The sequence below is a fragment of the Salvelinus alpinus genome, chromosome 31, assembly GCF_045679555.1.
Source record: "Salvelinus alpinus chromosome 31, SLU_Salpinus.1, whole genome shotgun sequence".
NCBI lineage: Eukaryota > Metazoa > Chordata > Actinopteri > Salmoniformes > Salmonidae > Salvelinus > Salvelinus alpinus.
In genome coordinates, this window is record NC_092116.1 from 31,325,720 (window position 1) to 31,346,565 (window position 20,846).

Consider the following 20,846-nt stretch of genomic DNA (forward strand, 5'->3'; position numbering starts at 1 on the left):
TACCTATCCAGACCCTTCAGATCCACCACTATACTGTTTATACCTATCTAGACCCTACAGATCCACCACTATACTGTTTATACCTATCCAGACCCTTCAGACCCACCACTATACTGTTTATATCTATCCAAACCCTACAGATCCACCACTATACTGTTTATATCTATCCAGACCCACCACTATACTGTTTATACCTATCCAGACCCTTCAGATCCACCACTATACTGTTTATATCTATCCAAACCCTACAGACCCACCACTATACTGTTTATACCTATCCAGACCCTACAGATCCACCACTATACTGTTAATACCTAATGGCGCCACCTGCAGGGTAGGTGGTGTAATGGCGCCACCTGCAGGGTAGGTGGTGTAATGGCGCCACCTGCAGGGTAGGTGGTGTAATGGCGCCACCTGCAGGGTAGGTGGTGTAATGGCGCCATCTGCAGGGTAGGTGGTGTAATGGCGCCATCTGCAGGGTAGATGGTGTAAGTGTATATTAGAAGCCATGGGAGTGGATCAAGATACGTTATCTTTTTCATCAAGATATATTTTTCGTCATTGCTAAAAGTGTTCCGTTCCCTCAACACTTTGTGTGTTTTAATTCCCTTTGGGGACACCCAGTACAACGAAATGTATCCCTGACATTGTAAATCTCTTTGGATTAAAGAGTCTGCTAAATGCTCTTGTTTTCTCTTCTCTCCAGGTCTGTGTATGACGGACAGGAACATGGCTTGTTTATGGTGAAGCTGGACGGGAGGATTCGTAACCATGACAGAGACATTGAAAAGATGTGTAACCACCATTTCCAAGGCTTCGTTGACTCCATCACTGAACTACTCAAAGTCAGGGGAGAAGCACAGAAACTCAAGGTGAGGGGGGATGAGGAGAGGGGGGATGAGGAGAGGGGGGGGATGAGGTATGAGGAGAGGGGGTATGAGGAGAGGGGGTATGAGGAGAGGGGGGGGAATGAGGAGAGGGGGGTGTGAGGAGAGGGGGGTGTGAGGAGAGGGGGGTGTGAGGAGAGGGGGGGATGAGGAGAGGGGGGTATGAGGAGAGGGGGGGATGAGGAGAGGGGGGGATGAGGTGTGAGGAGAGGGGGGGATGAGGTGTGAGGAGAGGGGGGGGATGAGGTGTGAGGAGAGGGGTGGATGGGGTATGAGGAGAGGGAGGGATGAGGAGAGGGGGTGGATGGGGGATAAGTAGAGAGGGGGTGGATGAGGAGAGGGGTGGATGGGGTATGAGGAGAGGGGGGGATGAGGAGAGGGGGGAGGTGTGAGAGGAGGAGACTGACTCCAGGAGGTAAAGAGGAGATGATGGCAGGAGAGAAGGCAGACCGGGAGAAAGGAGCAAGTTGCAGAGAGGAGAGAACGGGAGTGGGAGGAGAGTGACTAATTACGATTCTCTCTGATTGGTTGTTTTCCTCCTGTTTCAGAGTCAGGTGACTGAGACCAACCAACGTCTCCAGGACGATGGGAAAGGGGTATGACATCATAACCAACATCATTGTCAAAACAGATAATCTGACAGTTGATCAATAATTCATGTAATTTCAGGACTAATCAAATGAGATCTTTCTCCACCTCTTCTCCAATCCTCCTCATCCTCTATCTCCATTTTTGTTACCCCCCCATCTCTCTCTCTCGCTCTCTCTCTCTCTCTCTCTCTCTGTCTCTGTCTCTTTCTCTGTCTCTGTGTCTCTCTGTCTCTGTCTTTGTGTCTCTGTCTCTCTCTGTCTCTGTCTTTGTGTCTCTGTCTCTGTTTCTATCTCTGTCTCTGTGTCTCTTTATCTATCTCTATCTCTGTGTGTCTCTCTCTCTCTAGCTGTTAACCTATATGGATGAGTTGAGACTGTGTCGCCTGCAACAGAGAAACATCGCCACATCCATCGACAAGTTCACACACTGCCTACCAGGTACACAGATCACACACTGCCTACCAGGTACACAGATCACACACTGCCTACCAGGTACACAGATCACACACTGCCTACCAGGTACACAGATCACACACTGCCTACCAGGTACACAGATCACACACTGCCTACCAGGTACACAGATCACACACTGCCTACCAGGTACACAGATCACACACTGCCTACCAGGTACACAGATCACACACTGCCTACCAGGTACACAGATCACACACTGCCTACCAGGTACACAGATCACACACTGCCTACCAGGTACACAGATCACACACTGCCTACCAGGTACACAGTTCACATAGCAGATAACTGTAACACGTTACATAGCAGATAACTGTAACACGTCACATAGCAGATAACTGTAACACGTTCACATAGCAGATAACTGTAACACGTTACATAGCAGATAACTGTAACACGTTACATAGCAGATAACTGTAACACGTTACATAGCAGATAACTGTAACACGTTACATAGCAGATAACTGTAACACGTTACATAGCAGATAACTGTAACACGTTACATAGCAGATAACTGTAACACGTTACATAGCAGATGACTGTAACACGTTACATAGCAGATGACTGTAACACGTTACGTTACATAGCAGATGACTGTAACACATTACATTACATAGCAGATAACTGTAACACGTTACATTACATAGCAGATGACTGTAACACGTTACATTACATAGCAGATGACTGTAACACGTTACATTACATAGCAGATGACTGTAACACGTTACATTACATAGCAGATGACTGTAACACGTTACATTACATAGCAGATGACTGTAACACGTTACATTACATAGCAGATAACTGTAACACGTTACATTACATAGCAGGTGACTAACACATTACGTAGTAGATAACTGTAACACGTTACGTAGCAGATAACTGTAACACGTTACGTAGCAGAACTGTAACACGTTACATTACGTAGCAGATGACTGTAACACGTTACATTACATAGCAGATGACTGTAACACGTTACATTACATAGCAGATGACTGTAACACGTTACATTACATAGCAGATGACTGTAACACGTTACATTACATAGCAGATGACTGTAACACGTTACATTACATAGCAGATGACTGTAACACGTTACGTAGCAGATAACTGTAACACGTTACGTAGCAGATAACTGTAACACGTTACGTAGCAGATAACTGTAACACGTTACGTAGCAGATGACTGTAACACGTTACGTAGCAGATGACTGTAACACGTTACGTAGCAGATGACTGTAACACGTTACGTAGCAGATGACTGTAACACGTTACGTAGCAGATGACTGTAACACGTTACGTAGCAGATGACTGTAACACGTTACGTAGCAGATGACTGTAACACGTTACGTAGCAGATGACTGTAACACGTTACGTAGCAGATGACTGTAACACGTTACGTAGCAGATGACTGTAACACGTTACGTAGCAGATGACTGTAACACGTTACGTAGCAGATGACTGTAACACGTTACGTAGCAGATAACTGTAACACGTTACGTAGCAGATAACTGTAACACGTTACGTAGCAGATGACTGTAACACGTTACGTAGCAGATAACTCTAACACATTACGTTACATAGCAGATGACTGTAACACGTTACGTTACATAGCAGATAACTCTAACACATTACGTAGCAGATAACTCTAACACATTACATTACATAGCAGATAACTGTAACACGTTACATAGCAGATAACTGTAACACGTTACATAGCAGATAACTGTAACACGTTACATAGCAGATAACTGTAACACGTTACATAGCAGATAACTGTAACACGTTACATAGCAGATAACTGTAACACGTTACATAGCAGATAACTGTAACACGTTACATAGCAGATAACTGTAACACGTTACATAGCAGATAACTGTAACACGTTACATAGCAGATAACTGTAACACGTTACATAGCAGATAACTGTAACACGTTACATAGCAGATAACTGTAACACGTTACATAGCAGATAACTGTAACACGTTACATAGCAGATAACTGTAACACGTTACATAGCAGATAACTGTAACACATTACGTTACATAGCAGATAACTCTAACACATTACGTAGCAGATGACTGTAACACGTTACGTAGCAGATGACTGTAACACGTTACGTAGCAGATAACTGTAACACATTACATTACATAGCAGATAACTCTAACACATTACGTAGCAGATGACTGTAACACGTTACGTAGCAGATGACTGTAACACGTTACGTAGCAGATGACTGTAACACGTTACGTAGCAGATAACTGTAACACGTTACGTAGCAGATAACTGTAACACGTTACGTAGCAGATAACTGTAACACGTTACGTAGCAGATAACTGTAACACGTTACGTAGCAGATAACTGTAACACGTTACGTAGCAGATAACTGTAACACGTTACATAGCAGATAACTGTAACACGTTACGTAGCAGATAACTGTAACACGTTACATAGCAGATAACTGTAACACGTTACATAGCAGATAACTGTAACACGTTACATAGCAGATAACTGTAACACGTTACATAGCAGATAACTGTAACACGTTGCATAGCAGATAACTGTAACACGTTGCATAGCAGATAACTGTAACACGTTGCATAGCAGATAACTGTAACACGTTGCATAGCAGATAACTGTAACACGTTGCATAGCAGATAACTGTAACACGTTACATAGCAGATAACTGTAACACGTTACATAGCAGATAACTGTAACACGTTACATAGCAGATAACTGTAACACGTTACATAGCAGATAACTGTAACACGTTACATAGCAGATAACTGTAACACGTTACATAGCAGATAACTGTAACACGTTACATAGCAGATAACTGTAACACGTTACATAGCAGATAACTGTAACACGTTACATAGCAGATAACTGTAACACGTTACATAGCAGATAACTGTAACACGTTACATAGCAGATAACTGTAACACGTTACATAGCAGATAACTGTAACACGTTACGTTACATAGCAGATAACTCTAACACGTTACGTAGCAGATGACTGTAACACGTTACGTAGCAGATGACTGTAACACGTTACGTAGCAGATGACTGTAACACGTTACGTAGCAGATGACTGTAACACGTTACGTAGCAGATGACTGTAACACGTTACGTAGCAGATGACTGTAACACGTTACGTAGCAGATGACTGTAACACGTTACGTAGCAGATGACTGTAACACGTTACGTAGCAGATGACTGTAACACGTTACGTAGCAGATAACTCTAACACATTACGTTACATAGCAGATAACTCTAACACGTTACGTTACATAGCAGATGACTGTAACACGTTACGTTACATAGCAGATAACTCTAACACATTACGTAGCAGATAACTGTAACACATTACATTACATAGCAGATAACTGTAACACATTACATTACATAGCAGATAACTGTAACACGTTACATAGCAGATAACTGTAACACGTTACATAGCAGATAACTGTAACACGTTACATAGCAGATAACTGTAACACGTTACATAGCAGATAACTGTAACACGTTACATAGCAGATAACTGTAACACGTTACATAGCAGATAACTGTAACACGTTACATAGCAGATAACTGTAACACGTTACATAGCAGATAACTGTAACACGTTACATAGCAGATAACTGTAACACGTTACATAGCAGATAACTGTAACACGTTACATAGCAGATAACTGTAACACGTTACATAGCAGATAACTGTAACACGTTACATAGCAGATAACTGTAACACGTTACATAGCAGATAACTGTAACACGTTACATAGCAGATAACTGTAACACGTTACATAGCAGATAACTGTAACACGTTACATAGCAGATAACTGTAACACGTTACATAGCAGATAACTGTAACACGTTACATAGCAGATAACTGTAACACATTACGTTACATAGCAGATAACTCTAACACATTACGTAGCAGATGACTGTAACACGTTACGTAGCAGATGACTGTAACACGTTACGTAGCAGATAACTGTAACACATTACGTTACATAGCAGATAACTCTAACACATTACGTAGCAGATGACTGTAACACGTTACGTAGCAGATGACTGTAACACGTTACGTAGCAGATGACTGTAACACGTTACGTAGCAGATAACTGTAACACGTTACGTAGCAGATAACTGTAACACGTTACGTAGCAGATAACTGTAACACGTTACGTAGCAGATAACTGTAACACGTTACGTAGCAGATAACTGTAACACGTTACGTAGCAGATAACTAACACGTTACATAGCAGATAACTGTAACACGTTACGTAGCAGATAACTGTAACACGTTACATAGCAGATAACTGTAACACGTTACATAGCAGATAACTGTAACACGTTACATAGCAGATAACTGTAACACGTTACATAGCAGATAACTGTAACACGTTGCATAGCAGATAACTGTAACACGTTGCATAGCAGATAACTGTAACACGTTGCATAGCAGATAACTGTAACACGTTGCATAGCAGATAACTGTAACACGTTGCATAGCAGATAACTGTAACACGTTACATAGCAGATAACTGTAACACGTTACATAGCAGATAACTGTAACACGTTACATAGCAGATAACTGTAACACGTTACATAGCAGATAACTGTAACACGTTACATAGCAGATAACTGTAACACGTTACATAGCAGATAACTGTAACACGTTACATAGCAGATAACTGTAACACGTTACATAGCAGATAACTGTAACACGTTACATAGCAGATAACTGTAACACGTTACATAGCAGATAACTGTAACACGTTACATAGCAGATAACTGTAACACGTTACATAGCAGATAACTGTAACACGTTACGTTACATAGCAGATAACTCTAACACGTTACGTAGCAGATGACTGTAACACGTTACGTAGCAGATGACTGTAACACGTTACGTAGCAGATGACTGTAACACGTTACGTAGCAGATGACTGTAACACGTTACGTAGCAGATGACTGTAACACGTTACGTAGCAGATGACTGTAACACGTTACGTAGCAGATGACTGTAACACGTTACGTAGCAGATGACTGTAACACGTTACGTAGCAGATGACTGTAACACGTTACGTAGCAGATAACTCTAACACATTACGTTACATAGCAGATAACTCTAACACGTTACGTTACATAGCAGATGACTGTAACACGTTACGTTACATAGCAGATAACTCTAACACATTACGTAGCAGATAACTGTAACACATTACATTACATAGCAGATAACTGTAACACATTACATTACATAGCAGATAACTGTAACACGTTACATAGCAGATAACTGTAACACGTTACATAGCAGATAACTGTAACACGTTACATAGCAGATAACTGTAACACGTTACATAGCAGATAACTGTAACACGTTACATAGCAGATAACTGTAACACGTTACATAGCAGATAACTGTAACACGTTACATAGCAGATAACTGTAACACGTTACATAGCAGATAACTGTAACACGTTACATAGCAGATAACTGTAACACGTTACATAGCAGATAACTGTAACACGTTACATAGCAGATAACTGTAACACGTTACATAGCAGATAACTGTAACACGTTACATAGCAGATAACTGTAACACGTTACATAGCAGATAACTGTAACACGTTACATAGCAGATAACTGTAACACGTTACATAGCAGATAACTGTAACACGTTACATAGCAGATAACTGTAACACGTTACATAGCAGATAACTGTAACACGTTACATAGCAGATAACTGTAACACGTTACATAGCAGATAACTGTAACACATTACATTACATAGCAGATAACTCTAACACATTACGTTACATAGCAGATAACTCTAACACATTACGTAGCAGATGACTGTAACACGTTACGTAGCAGATAACTGTAACACATTACGTAGCAGATAACTGTAACACGTTACGTAGCAGATAACTGTAACACGTTACGTAACAGATAACTGTAACACGTTACATAGCAGATAACTGTAACACGTTACATAGCAGATAACTAACACGTTACATAGCAGATAACTGTAAAACGTTACATAGCAGATAACTGTAACACGTTACATAGCAGATAACTGTAACACGTTACATAGCAGATAACTGTAACACGTTACATAGCAGATAACTGTAACACGTTACATAGCAGATAACTGTAACACATTACATTACATAGCAGATAACTGTTACATGTTACATAGCAGATAACTGTAACACGTTACATAGCAGATAACTGTAACACGTTACATAGCAGATAACTGTAACACGTTACATAGCAGATAACTGTAACACGTTGCATAGCAGATAACTGTAACACGTTGCATAGCAGATAACTGTAACACGTTGCATAGCAGATAACTGTAACACGTTGCATAGCAGATAACTGTAACACGTTGCATAGCAGATAACTGTAACACGTTGCATAGCAGATAACTGTAACACGTTACATAGCAGATAACTGTAACACGTTACATAGCAGATAACTGTAACACGTTACATAGCAGATAACTGTAACACGTTACATAGCAGATAACTGTAACACGTTACATAGCAGATAACTGTAACACGTTACATAGCAGATAACTGTAACACGTTACATAGCAGATAACTGTAACACGTTACATAGCAGATAACTCTAACACGTTACATAGCAGATAACTCTAACACGTTACGTTACATAGCAGATAACTCTAACACGTTACGTAGCAGATGACTGTAACACGTTACGTAGCAGATGACTGTAACACGTTACGTAGCAGATGACTGTAACACGTTACGTAGCAGATGACTGTAACACGTTACGTAGCAGATGACTGTAACACGTTACGTAGCAGATGACTGTAACACGTTACGTAGCAGATAACTGTAACACGTTACGTAGCAGATAACTGTAACACGTTACGTAGCAGATAACTGTAACACGTTACATAGCAGATAACTGTAACACGTTACATAGCAGATAACTGTAACACGTTACATAGCAGAACTGTAACACGTTACATAGCAGATAACTGTAACACGTTACGTTACATAGCAGATAACTCTAACACGTTACGTTACATAGCAGATAACTCTAACACGTTACATAGCAGATAACTGTAACACGTTGCATAGCAGATAACTGTAACACGTTGCATAGCAGATAACTGTAACACGTTACATAGCAGATAACTGTAACACGTTACATAGCAGATAACTGTAACACGTTACATAGCAGATAACTGTAACACGTTACATAGCAGATAACTGTAACACGTTACATAGCAGATAACTGTAACACGTTACATAGCAGATAACTGTAACACGTTACATAGCAGATAACTGTAACACGTTACATAGCAGATAACTGTAACACGTTACGTTACATAGCAGATAACTGTAACACGTTACGTAGCAGATGACTGTAACACGTTACGTAGCAGATAACTGTAACACGTTACGTAGCAGATAACTGTAACACGTTACGTAGCAGATAACTGTAACACGTTACATAGCAGATAACTGTAACACGTTACATAGCAGATAACTGTAACACGTTACATAGCAGATAACTGTAACACATTACATTACGTAGCAGATAACTGTAACACATTACGTTACGTAGCAGATAACTCTAACACGTTACGTAGCAGATGACTGTAACACGTTACGTAGCAGATGACTGTAACACGTTACATAGCAGATGACTGTAACACGTTACATAGCAGATAACTGTAACACGTTACATAGCAGATAACTGTAACACGTTACGTAGCAGATAACTGTAACACGTTACGTAGCAGATAACTGTAACACGTTACGTAGCAGATGACTGTAACACGTTACGTAGCAGATGACTGTAACACGTTACGTAGCAGATGACTGTAACACGTTACGTAGCAGATGACTGTAACACGTTACGTAGCAGATGACTGTAACACGTTACGTAGCAGATGACTGTAACACGTTACGTAGCAGATGACTGTAACACGTTACGTAGCAGATGACTGTAACACGTTACGTAGCAGATGACTGTAACACGTTACGTAGCAGATGACTGTAACACGTTACGTAGCAGATAACTAACACGTTACGTAGCAGATAACTAACACGTTACGTAGCAGATAACTCTAACACATTACGTTACATAGCAGATGACTCTAACACATTACGTTACATAGCAGATGACTGTAACACGTTACATAGCAGATGACTGTAACACGTTACATAGCAGATGACTGTAACACGTTACATAGCAGATAACTGTAACACGTTACATAGCAGATAACTGTAACACGTTACATAGCAGATGACTGTAACACGTTACATAGCAGATGACTGTAACACGTTACATAGCAGATGACTGTAACACGTTACATAGCAGATGACTGTAACACGTTACATAGCAGAACTGTAACACGTTACATAGCAGATAACTGTAACACGTTACATAGCAGATAACTGTAACACGTTACATAGCAGATAACTGTAACACGTTACATAGCAGATAACTGTAACACGTTACATAGCAGATAACTGTAACACGTTACATAGCAGATAACTGTAACACATTACGTTACATAGCAGATAACTCTAACACATTACGTTACATAGCAGATGACTGTAACACATTACGTTACATAGCAGATGACTGTAACACGTTACATAGCAGATGACTGTAACACGTTACATAGCAGATAACTGTAACACGTTACATAGCAGATAACTGTAACACGTTACGTAGCAGATAACTGTAACACGTTACGTAGCAGATAACTGTAACACGTTACGTAGCAGATAACTCTAACACGTTACGTAGCAGATGACTGTAACACGTTACGTAGCAGATGACTGTAACACGTTACGTAGCAGATAACTGTAACACGTTACATAGCAGATAACTGTAACACGTTACATAGCAGATAACTGTAACACGTTACATAGCAGATGACTGTAACACGTTACGTAGCAGATGACTGTAACACGTTACGTAGCAGATGACTGTAACACGTTACGTAGCAGATAACTGTAACACGTTACATAGCAGATAACTGTAACACGTTACATAGCAGATAACTGTAACACGTTACATAGCAGATAACTGTAACACATTACATTACATAGCAGATAACTCTAACACATTACGTTACATAGCAGATAACTGTAACACGTTACATAGCAGATAACTGTAACACGTTACATAGCAGATAACTGTAACACATTACATTACATAGCAGATAACTCTAACACATTACGTTACATAGCAGATAACTCTAACACATTACGTTACATAGCAGATAACTCTAACACATTACGTTACATAGCAGATGACTGTAACACGTTACATAGCAGATGACTGTAACACGTTACATAGCAGATGACTGTAACACGTTACATAGCAGATAACTGTAACACGTTACATAGCAGATAACTGTAACACGTTACATAGCAGATGACTGTAACACGTTACATAGCAGATGACTGTAACACGTTACATAGCAGATGACTGTAACACGTTACATAGCAGATGACTGTAACACGTTACATAGCAGATGACTGTAACACGTTACATAGCAGATAACTGTAACACGTTACATAGCAGATAACTGTAACACATTACGTTACATAGCAGATAACTGTAACACATTACGTTACATAGCAGATAACTCTAACACGTTACGTAGCAGATGACTGTAACACGTTACGTAGCAGATGACTGTAACACGTTACGTAGCAGATAACTGTAACACGTTACATAGCAGATAACTGTAACACGTTACATAGCAGATAACTGTAACACGTTACATTACATAGCAGATAACTGTAACAAATTACGTTACGTAGCAGATAACTGTAACAAATTACGTTACGTAGCAGATAACTGTAACACGTTACATAGCAGATAACTGTAACACGTTACATAGCAGATAACTGTAACACATTACATTACATAGCAGATAACTGTAACAAATTACGTTACATAGCAGATAACTCTAACACATTACGTAGCAGATGACTGTAACACGTTACATAGCAGATAACTGTAACACGTTACATAGCAGATAACTGTAACACGTTACATAGCAGATAACTGTAACACGTTACATAGCAGATAACTGTAACACGTTACATAGCAGATAACTGTAACACGTTACATAGCAGATAACTGTAACACGTTACATAGCAGATGACTGTAACACGTTACGTAGCAGATGACTGTAACACGTTACGTAGCAGATGACTGTAACACGTTACGTAGCAGATGACTGTAACACGTTACGTAGCAGATAACTAACACGTTACGTAGCAGATAACTCTAACACATTACGTTACATAGCAGATAACTCTAACACATTACGTTACATAGCAGATGACTGTAACACGTTACATAGCAGATGACTGTAACACGTTACATAGCAGATGACTGTAACACGTTACATAGCAGATAACTGTAACACGTTACATAGCAGATAACTGTAACACGTTACATAGCAGATAACTGTAACACGTTACATAGCAGATAACTGTAACACATTACATTACATAGCAGATAACTCTAACACATTACGTTACATAGCAGATAACTCTAACACGTTACGTAGCAGATGACTGTAACACGTTACATAGCAGATAACTGTAACACGTTACATAGCAGATAACTGTAACACGTTACATAGCAGATAACTGTAACACGTTACATAGCAGATAACTGTAACACGTTACATAGCAGATAACTGTAACACGTTACATAGCAGATAACTGTAACACATTACATAGCAGATAACTGTAACACATTACATTACATAGCAGATAACTCTAACACGTTACGTAGCAGATGACTGTAACACGTTACGTAGCAGATGACTGTAACACGTTACGTAGCAGATGACTGTAACACGTTACGTAGCAGATGACTGTAACACGTTACGTAGCAGATAACTAACACGTTACGTAGCAGATAACTCTAACACATTACGTTACATAGCAGATAACTCTAACACATTACGTTACATAGCAGATGACTGTAACACATTACGTTACATAGCAGATGACTGTAACACGTTACATAGCAGATAACTGTAACACGTTACATAGCAGATAACTGTAACACGTTACATAGCAGATAACTGTAACACGTTACATAGCAGATAACTGTAACACGTTACATAGCAGATGACTGTAACACGTTACATAGCAGATAACTGTAACACGTTACATAGCAGATAACTGTAACACGTTACATAGCAGATAACTGTAACACGTTACATAGCAGATAACTGTAACACGTTACATAGCAGATAACTGTAACACGTTACATAGCAGATAACTGTAACACGTTACATAGCAGATAACTGTAACACGTTACATAGCAGATAACTCTAACACATTACGTTACATAGCAGATAACTCTAACACATTACGTTACATAGCAGATAACTCTAACACATTACGTTACATAGCAGATGACTGTAACACGTTACATAGCAGATGACTGTAACACGTTACATAGCAGATAACTGTAACACGTTACATAGCAGATAACTGTAACACGTTACATAGCAGATAACTGTAACACGTTACATAGCAGATAACTGTAACACGTTACATAGCAGATAACTGTAACACGTTACATAGCAGATAACTGTAACACGTTACATAGCAGATAACTGTAACACGTTACATTACATAGCAGATAACTCTAACACGTTACATTACATAGCAGATAACTCTAACACATTACGTTACATAGCAGATAACTCTAACACATTACGTTACATAGCAGATAACTCTAACACATTACGTTACATAGCAGATAACTCTAACACATTACGTTACATAGCAGATGACTGTAACACGTTACATAGCAGATGACTGTAACACGTTACATAGCAGATAACTGTAACACGTTACATAGCAGATAACTGTAACACGTTACATAGCAGATAACTGTAACACGTTACATAGCAGATAACTGTAACACGTTACATAGCAGATAACTGTAACACGTTACATAGCAGATAACTGTAACACGTTACATAGCAGATAACTGTAACACATTACATTACATAGCAGATAACTCTAACACATTACGTTACATAGCAGATAACTGTAACACGTTACATAGCAGATAACTGTAACACGTTACATAGCAGATAACTGTAACACGTTACATAGCAGATAACTGTAACACATTACGTAGCAGATGACTGTAACACGTTACGTAGCAGATGACTGTAACACGTTACGTAGCAGATGACTGTAACACGTTACGTAGCAGATGACTGTAACACGTTACGTAGCAGATAACTAACACGTTACGTAGCAGATAACTCTAACACATTACGTTACATAGCAGATGACTGTAACACATTACGTTACATAGCAGATGACTGTAACACGTTACATAGCAGTTAACTGTAACACGTTACATAGCAGATAACTGTAACACGTTACATAGCAGATAACTGTAACACGTTACATAGCAGATAACTGTAACACGTTACATAGCAGATAACTGTAACACGTTACATAGCAGATAACTGTAACACGTTACATAGCAGATAACTGTAACACGTTACATAGCAGATAACTGTAACACGTTACATAGCAGATAACTGTAACACGTTACATAGCAGATAACTGTAACACGTTACATAGCAGATAACTCTAACACGTTACGTAGCAGATGACTGTAACACGTTACGTAGCAGATGACTGTAACACGTTACGTAGCAGATGACTGTAACACGTTACGTAGCAGATAACTAACACGTTACGTAGCAGATAACTCTAACACATTACGTTACATAGCAGATAACTCTAACACATTACGTTACATAGCAGATGACTGTAACACGTTACATAGCAGATGACTGTAACACGTTACATAGCAGATGACTGTAACACGTTACATAGCAGATGACTGTAACACGTTACATAGCAGATAACTGTAACACGTTACATAGCAGATAACTGTAACACGTTACATAGCAGATAACTGTAACACGTTACATAGCAGATAACTGTAACACGTTACATAGCAGATAACTGTAACACGTTACATAGCAGATAACTGTAACACGTTACATTACATAGCAGATAACTCTAACACATTACGTTACATAGCAGATAACTCTAACACGTTACGTAGCAGATGACTGTAACACGTTACGTAGCAGATGACTGTAACACGTTACGTAGCAGATGACTGTAACACGTTACGTAGCAGATGACTGTAACACGTTACGTAGCAGATGACTGTAACACGTTACGTAGCAGATAACTAACACGTTACGTAGCAGATAACTCTAACACATTACGTTACATAGCAGATAACTCTAACACATTACGTTACATAGCAGATGACTGTAACACATTACGTTACATAGCAGATGACTGTAACACGTTACATAGCAGATAACTGTAACACGTTACATAGCAGATAACTGTAACACGTTACATAGCAGATAACTGTAACACGTTACATAGCAGATAACTGTAACACGTTACATAGCAGATGACTGTAACACGTTACATAGCAGATAACTGTAACACGTTACATAGCAGATGACTGTAACACGTTACATAGCAGATAACTGTAACACGTTACATAGCAGATAACTGTAACACGTTACATAGCAGATAACTGTAACACGTTACATAGCAGATAACTGTAACACGTTACATAGCAGATAACTGTAACACGTTACATAGTAGATAACTGTAACACGTTACATAGCAGATAACTGTAACACGTTACATAGCAGATAACTCTAACACATTACGTTACATAGCAGATAACTCTAACACATTACGTTACATAGCAGATGACTGTAACACGTTACATAGCAGATGACTGTAACACGTTACATAGCAGATGACTGTAACACGTTACATAGCAGATAACTGTAACACGTTACATAGCAGATAACTGTAACACGTTACATAGCAGATAACTGTAACACGTTACATAGCAGATAACTGTAACACGTTACATAGCAGATAACTGTAACACATTACATTACATAGCAGATAACTCTAACACATTACGTAGCAGATGACTGTAACACGTTACGTAGCAGATGACTGTAACACGTTACGTAGCAGATGACTGTAACACGTTACGTAGCAGATAACTAACACGTTACGTAGCAGATAACTCTAACACATTACGTTACATAGCAGATAACTCTAACACATTACGTTACATAGCAGATGACTGTAACACATTACGTTACATAGCAGATGACTGTAACACGTTACATAGCAGATAACTGTAACACGTTACATAGCAGATAACTGTAACACATTACATTACATAGCAGATAACTCTAACACATTACGTAGCAGATGACTGTAACACGTTACGTAGCAGATGACTGTAACACGTTACGTAGCAGATGACTGTAACACGTTACGTAGCAGATAACTAACACGTTACGTAGCAGATAACTCTAACACATTACGTTACATAGCAGATAACTCTAACACATTACGTTACATAGCAGATGACTGTAACACATTACGTTACATAGCAGATGACTGTAACACGTTACATAGCAGTTAACTGTAACACGTTACATAGCAGATAACTGTAACACGTTACATAGCAGATAACTGTAACACGTTACATTACATAGCAGATAACTCTAACACATTACGTTACATAGCAGATAACTCTAACACATTACGTAGCAGATGACTGTAACACGTTACGTAGCAGATGACTGTAACACGTTACGTAGCAGATGACTGTAACACGTTACGTAGCAGATGACTGTAACACGTTACGTAGCAGATAACTAACACGTTACGTAGCAGATAACTCTAACACATTACGTTACATAGCAGATAACTCTAACACATTACGTTACATAGCAGATAACTCTAACACATTACGTTACATAGCAGATAACTCTAACACATTACGTTACATAGCAGATGACTGTAACACGTTACATAGCAGATGACTGTAACACGTTACATAGCAGATGACTGTAACACGTTACATAGCAGATAACTGTAACACGTTACATAGCAGATAACTGTAACACGTTACATAGCAGATAACTGTAACACGTTACATAGCAGATAACTGTAACACGTTACATAGCAGATAACTGTAACACGTTACATAGCAGATAACTGTAACACATTACATTACATAGCAGATAACTCTAACACATTACGTTACATAGCAGATAACTCTAACACGTTACGTAGCAGATGACTGTAACACGTTACGTAGCAGATGACTGTAACACGTTACGTAGCAGATGACTGTAACACGTTACGTAGCAGATGACTGTAACACGTTACGTAGCAGATGACTGTAACACGTTACGTAGCAGATGACTAACACGTTACGTAGCAGATAACTCTAACACATTACGTTACATAGCAGATGACTCTAACACATTACGTTACATAGCAGATGACTGTAACACGTTACATAGCAGTTAACTGTAACACGTTACATAGCAGATAACTGTAACACGTTACATAGCAGATAACTGTAACACGTTACATAGCAGATAACTGTAACACGTTACATAGCAGATAACTGTAACACGTTACATAGCAGATAACTGTAACACGTTACATAGCAGATAACTGTAACACGTTACATAGCAGATAACTGTAACACGTTACATAGCAGATAACTGTAACACGTTACATAGCAGATAACTGTAACACGTTACATAGCAGATAACTGTAACACGTTACATAGCAGATAACTCTAACACATTACGTTACATAGCAGATAACTCTAACACATTACGTTACATAGCAGATGACTGTAACACGTTACATAGCAGATAACTGTAACACGTTACATAGCAGATAACTGTAACACGTTACATAGCAGATAACTCTAACACATTACGTTACATAGCAGATAACTCTAACACATTACGTTACATAGCAGATGACTGTAACACGTTACATAGCAGATAACTGTAACACGTTACATAGCAGATAACTGTAACACGTTACATAGCAGATAACTGTAACACGTTACATAGCAGATAACTGTAACACGTTACATAGCAGATAACTGTAACACGTTACATAGCAGATAACTGTAACACGTTACGTAGCAGATGACTGTAACACATTACGTAGCAGATAACTAACACGTTACATAGCAGATGACTGTAACACGTTACGTAGCAGATGACTGTAACACGTTACGTAGCAGATGACTGTAACACGTTACGTAGCAGATGACTGTAACACGTTACGTAGCAGATGACTGTAACACGTTACGTAGCAGATGACTGTAACACGTTACGTAGCAGATGACTGTAACACGTTACGTAGCAGATGACTGTAACACGTTACGTAGCAGATGACTGTAACACGTTACGTAGCAGATGACTGTAACACGTTACGTAGCAGATGACTGTAACACGTTACGTAGCAGATGACTGTAACACGTTACGTAGCAGATGACTGTAACACGTTACGTAGCAGATGACTGTAACACGTTACGTAGCAGATGACTGTAACACGTTACGTAGCAGATGACTGTAACACGTTACGTAGCAGATGACTGTAACACGTTACGTAGCAGATGACTGTAACACGTTACGTAGCAGATGACTGTAACACGTTACGTAGCAGATGACTAACACGTTACGTAGCAGATGACTGTAACACGTTACGTAGCAGATGACTGTAACACGTTACGTAGCAGATGACTGTAACACATTACATAGCGGATAGCTATATCACATTACATAGCAGGTGACTATAACACATTACATAGCAGATAGCTATACCACATAAATAGCTGGTGGCTGGTAGACACAGTTATACAGCTGATAATTGACCTGTCTGTGTCTGTCTCTGTCTGTCAGTGTTGGAGATGTACAACAAACTACAGGAACAGATGACTCAAAAAAGGTATTGATCTTATTTTCTAACATTAATTTGCCGCCTTACTCTATCCCCCCCTCCTCTCATTCCGTCTTTGTGTCGGCACGTTTCTCTTCTCTGTTTTACTCTCTTTTCCCTCCTCCCCGTCTGCTGTATCTTGTCCTCTGCTGCCTACTTGGCCACCAGAGGGAGACATGGTTCACGGTATTTGTTGGAAATGTCACCATATTGCTATCCAACCTTCTTGGATCTGCTGGAGTGGCTCTGCTGGAGAGGTTCGGGCCCCCCCCTTCTCTCTCTCTACCCCTCCGTTCTCGTTCTCTCTACCCCTCCTCTCTCGCTCGCTCTCTTTCTCTACCCCTCCTCTCTTTCTCTACCCCTCTCTCTTTACCCCTTCTCTCTCTCTCTGGCCTAAGGCTGACCTGTTGATGTGCCTTGTGGGTCATAAATTGTTGTTTGTTTGTGTCTTTCCTCTCGTTTCTTTTCTCATTCTCTCCATCCTGCCGTTTGGCCCACAGCACAGGGGGAGTGGAGAGGTCGGCCAACACAATGTGTGTGTGTCGTGTCAGTGTGTGAGGAATTGAATGTTGTGCAATACCTCTGTATGTGTCTCAATGCTTTTCCAGTGACAGGATTCTCAATTTTTTTCTGCTGTTATTCTGGAGCATTAGACTCCCTGCCTTCATCTTCTTCATCATAGGCAGGGACCACGCTGCTTCATAGGCAGGGACCACGCTGCTTCATAGGCAGGGACCACGCTGCTTCATAGGCAGGGACCACGCTGCTTCATAGGCAGGGACCACGCTGCTTCATAGGCAGGGACCACGCTGCTTCATAGGCGGGGACCACGCTGCTTCATAGGCAGGGACCACGCTGCTTCATAGGCAGGGACCACGCTGCTTCATAGGCAGGGACCACGCTGCTTCATAGGCAGGGACCACGCTGCTTCATAGGCGGGGACCACGCTGCTTCATAGGCGGGGACCACGCTGCTTCATAGGCGGGGACCACGCTGCTTCATAGGCAGGGACCAAGCTGCTTCATAGGCGGGGACCAAGCTGCTTCATAGGCGGGGACCAAGCTGCTTCATAGGCAGGGACCAAGCTGCTTCATAGGCGGGGACCAAGCTGCTTCATAGGCGGGGACCACGCTGCTTCATAGGCGGGGACCACGCTGCTTCATAGGCGGGGACCACGCTGCTTCATAGGCGGGGACCACGCTGCTTCATAGGCGGGGACCACGCTGCTTCATAGGCAGGGACCACGCTGCTTCATAGGCGGGGACCACGCTGCTTCATAGGCGGGGACCACGCTGCTTCATAGGCGGGGACCACGCTGCTTCATAGGCGGGGACCACGCTGCTTCATAGGCGGGGACCACGCTGCTTCATAGGCAGGGATGGTGCTTTTGAATCCCTTTCTTCACTGCCGGGACGTCCCTCTTTAGGGTTTTAGGCTATGTTGGAGTAGTTTCAGGTAGAGTGTGTGTGTGTGTGTGTGTGTGTGTGTGTGTGTGTGTGTGTGTGTGTGTGTGTGTGTATCAACCCTTCTGTTCCTTGTTAAAGTACTCCCCAGTGTTGTGGACCTTGGAGGTCTCTTCCACTTCCTATCTTCTTCGAGCGGGCCAGTACAGGTTCTGTTAATCATGTGTGTGTTTGTAGGTACTACCCAGCGCTGCGGACTCTAGAGCAGCTGGAACAGACGTGTCTCCCCAGAGCGGGCCAGTACAGGTTCTGTTCTATCATGTCTGACAATATCCCCAGACTGAGGACCCTCATCAGTGATACAGCCATGTCTCAACTCAAAGACTTCCTGGAGTCTATTCGGAAACACAGCGACAAGATAGGAGAGACCGCTATGAAGCAGGTATGTGTGACTTCTCTTCTCCCTCTTTCTCTCCCCCTTCTGTCTCGCTCACCTTCTCCCGCTCCCCCTCTCTCTCCCCCCCTTCTTTCTCTCCCTTCTCCCTCTCCCCCTTCTTTCTCTCCCTTCTCCCTCTCCCCCTTCTGTCTTTCTCTCCCTTCTTTCTCCC

General features: G+C 40.7%; 1 protein-coding gene across 3 annotated transcripts in view; it reads left to right on the forward strand.

Moving 5' to 3' along the window:
• The window catches only part of exoc6b (exocyst complex component 6B), a 209,576-nt gene that overhangs the window by 32,569 nt on the left and 156,161 nt on the right, over positions 1 to 20,846 (forward strand). For all 3 annotated transcript variants that reach the window (XM_071379107.1, XM_071379109.1, XM_071379108.1), the window contains exons 2-6: positions 707 to 872; positions 1,436 to 1,483; positions 1,825 to 1,915; positions 18,799 to 18,844; positions 20,476 to 20,680. In XM_071379107.1, coding sequence (XP_071235208.1) covers positions 707 to 872; positions 1,436 to 1,483; positions 1,825 to 1,915; positions 18,799 to 18,844; positions 20,476 to 20,680 — 556 coding nt within the window. The remainder of the gene's footprint in view (positions 1 to 706; positions 873 to 1,435; positions 1,484 to 1,824; positions 1,916 to 18,798; positions 18,845 to 20,475; positions 20,681 to 20,846) is intronic.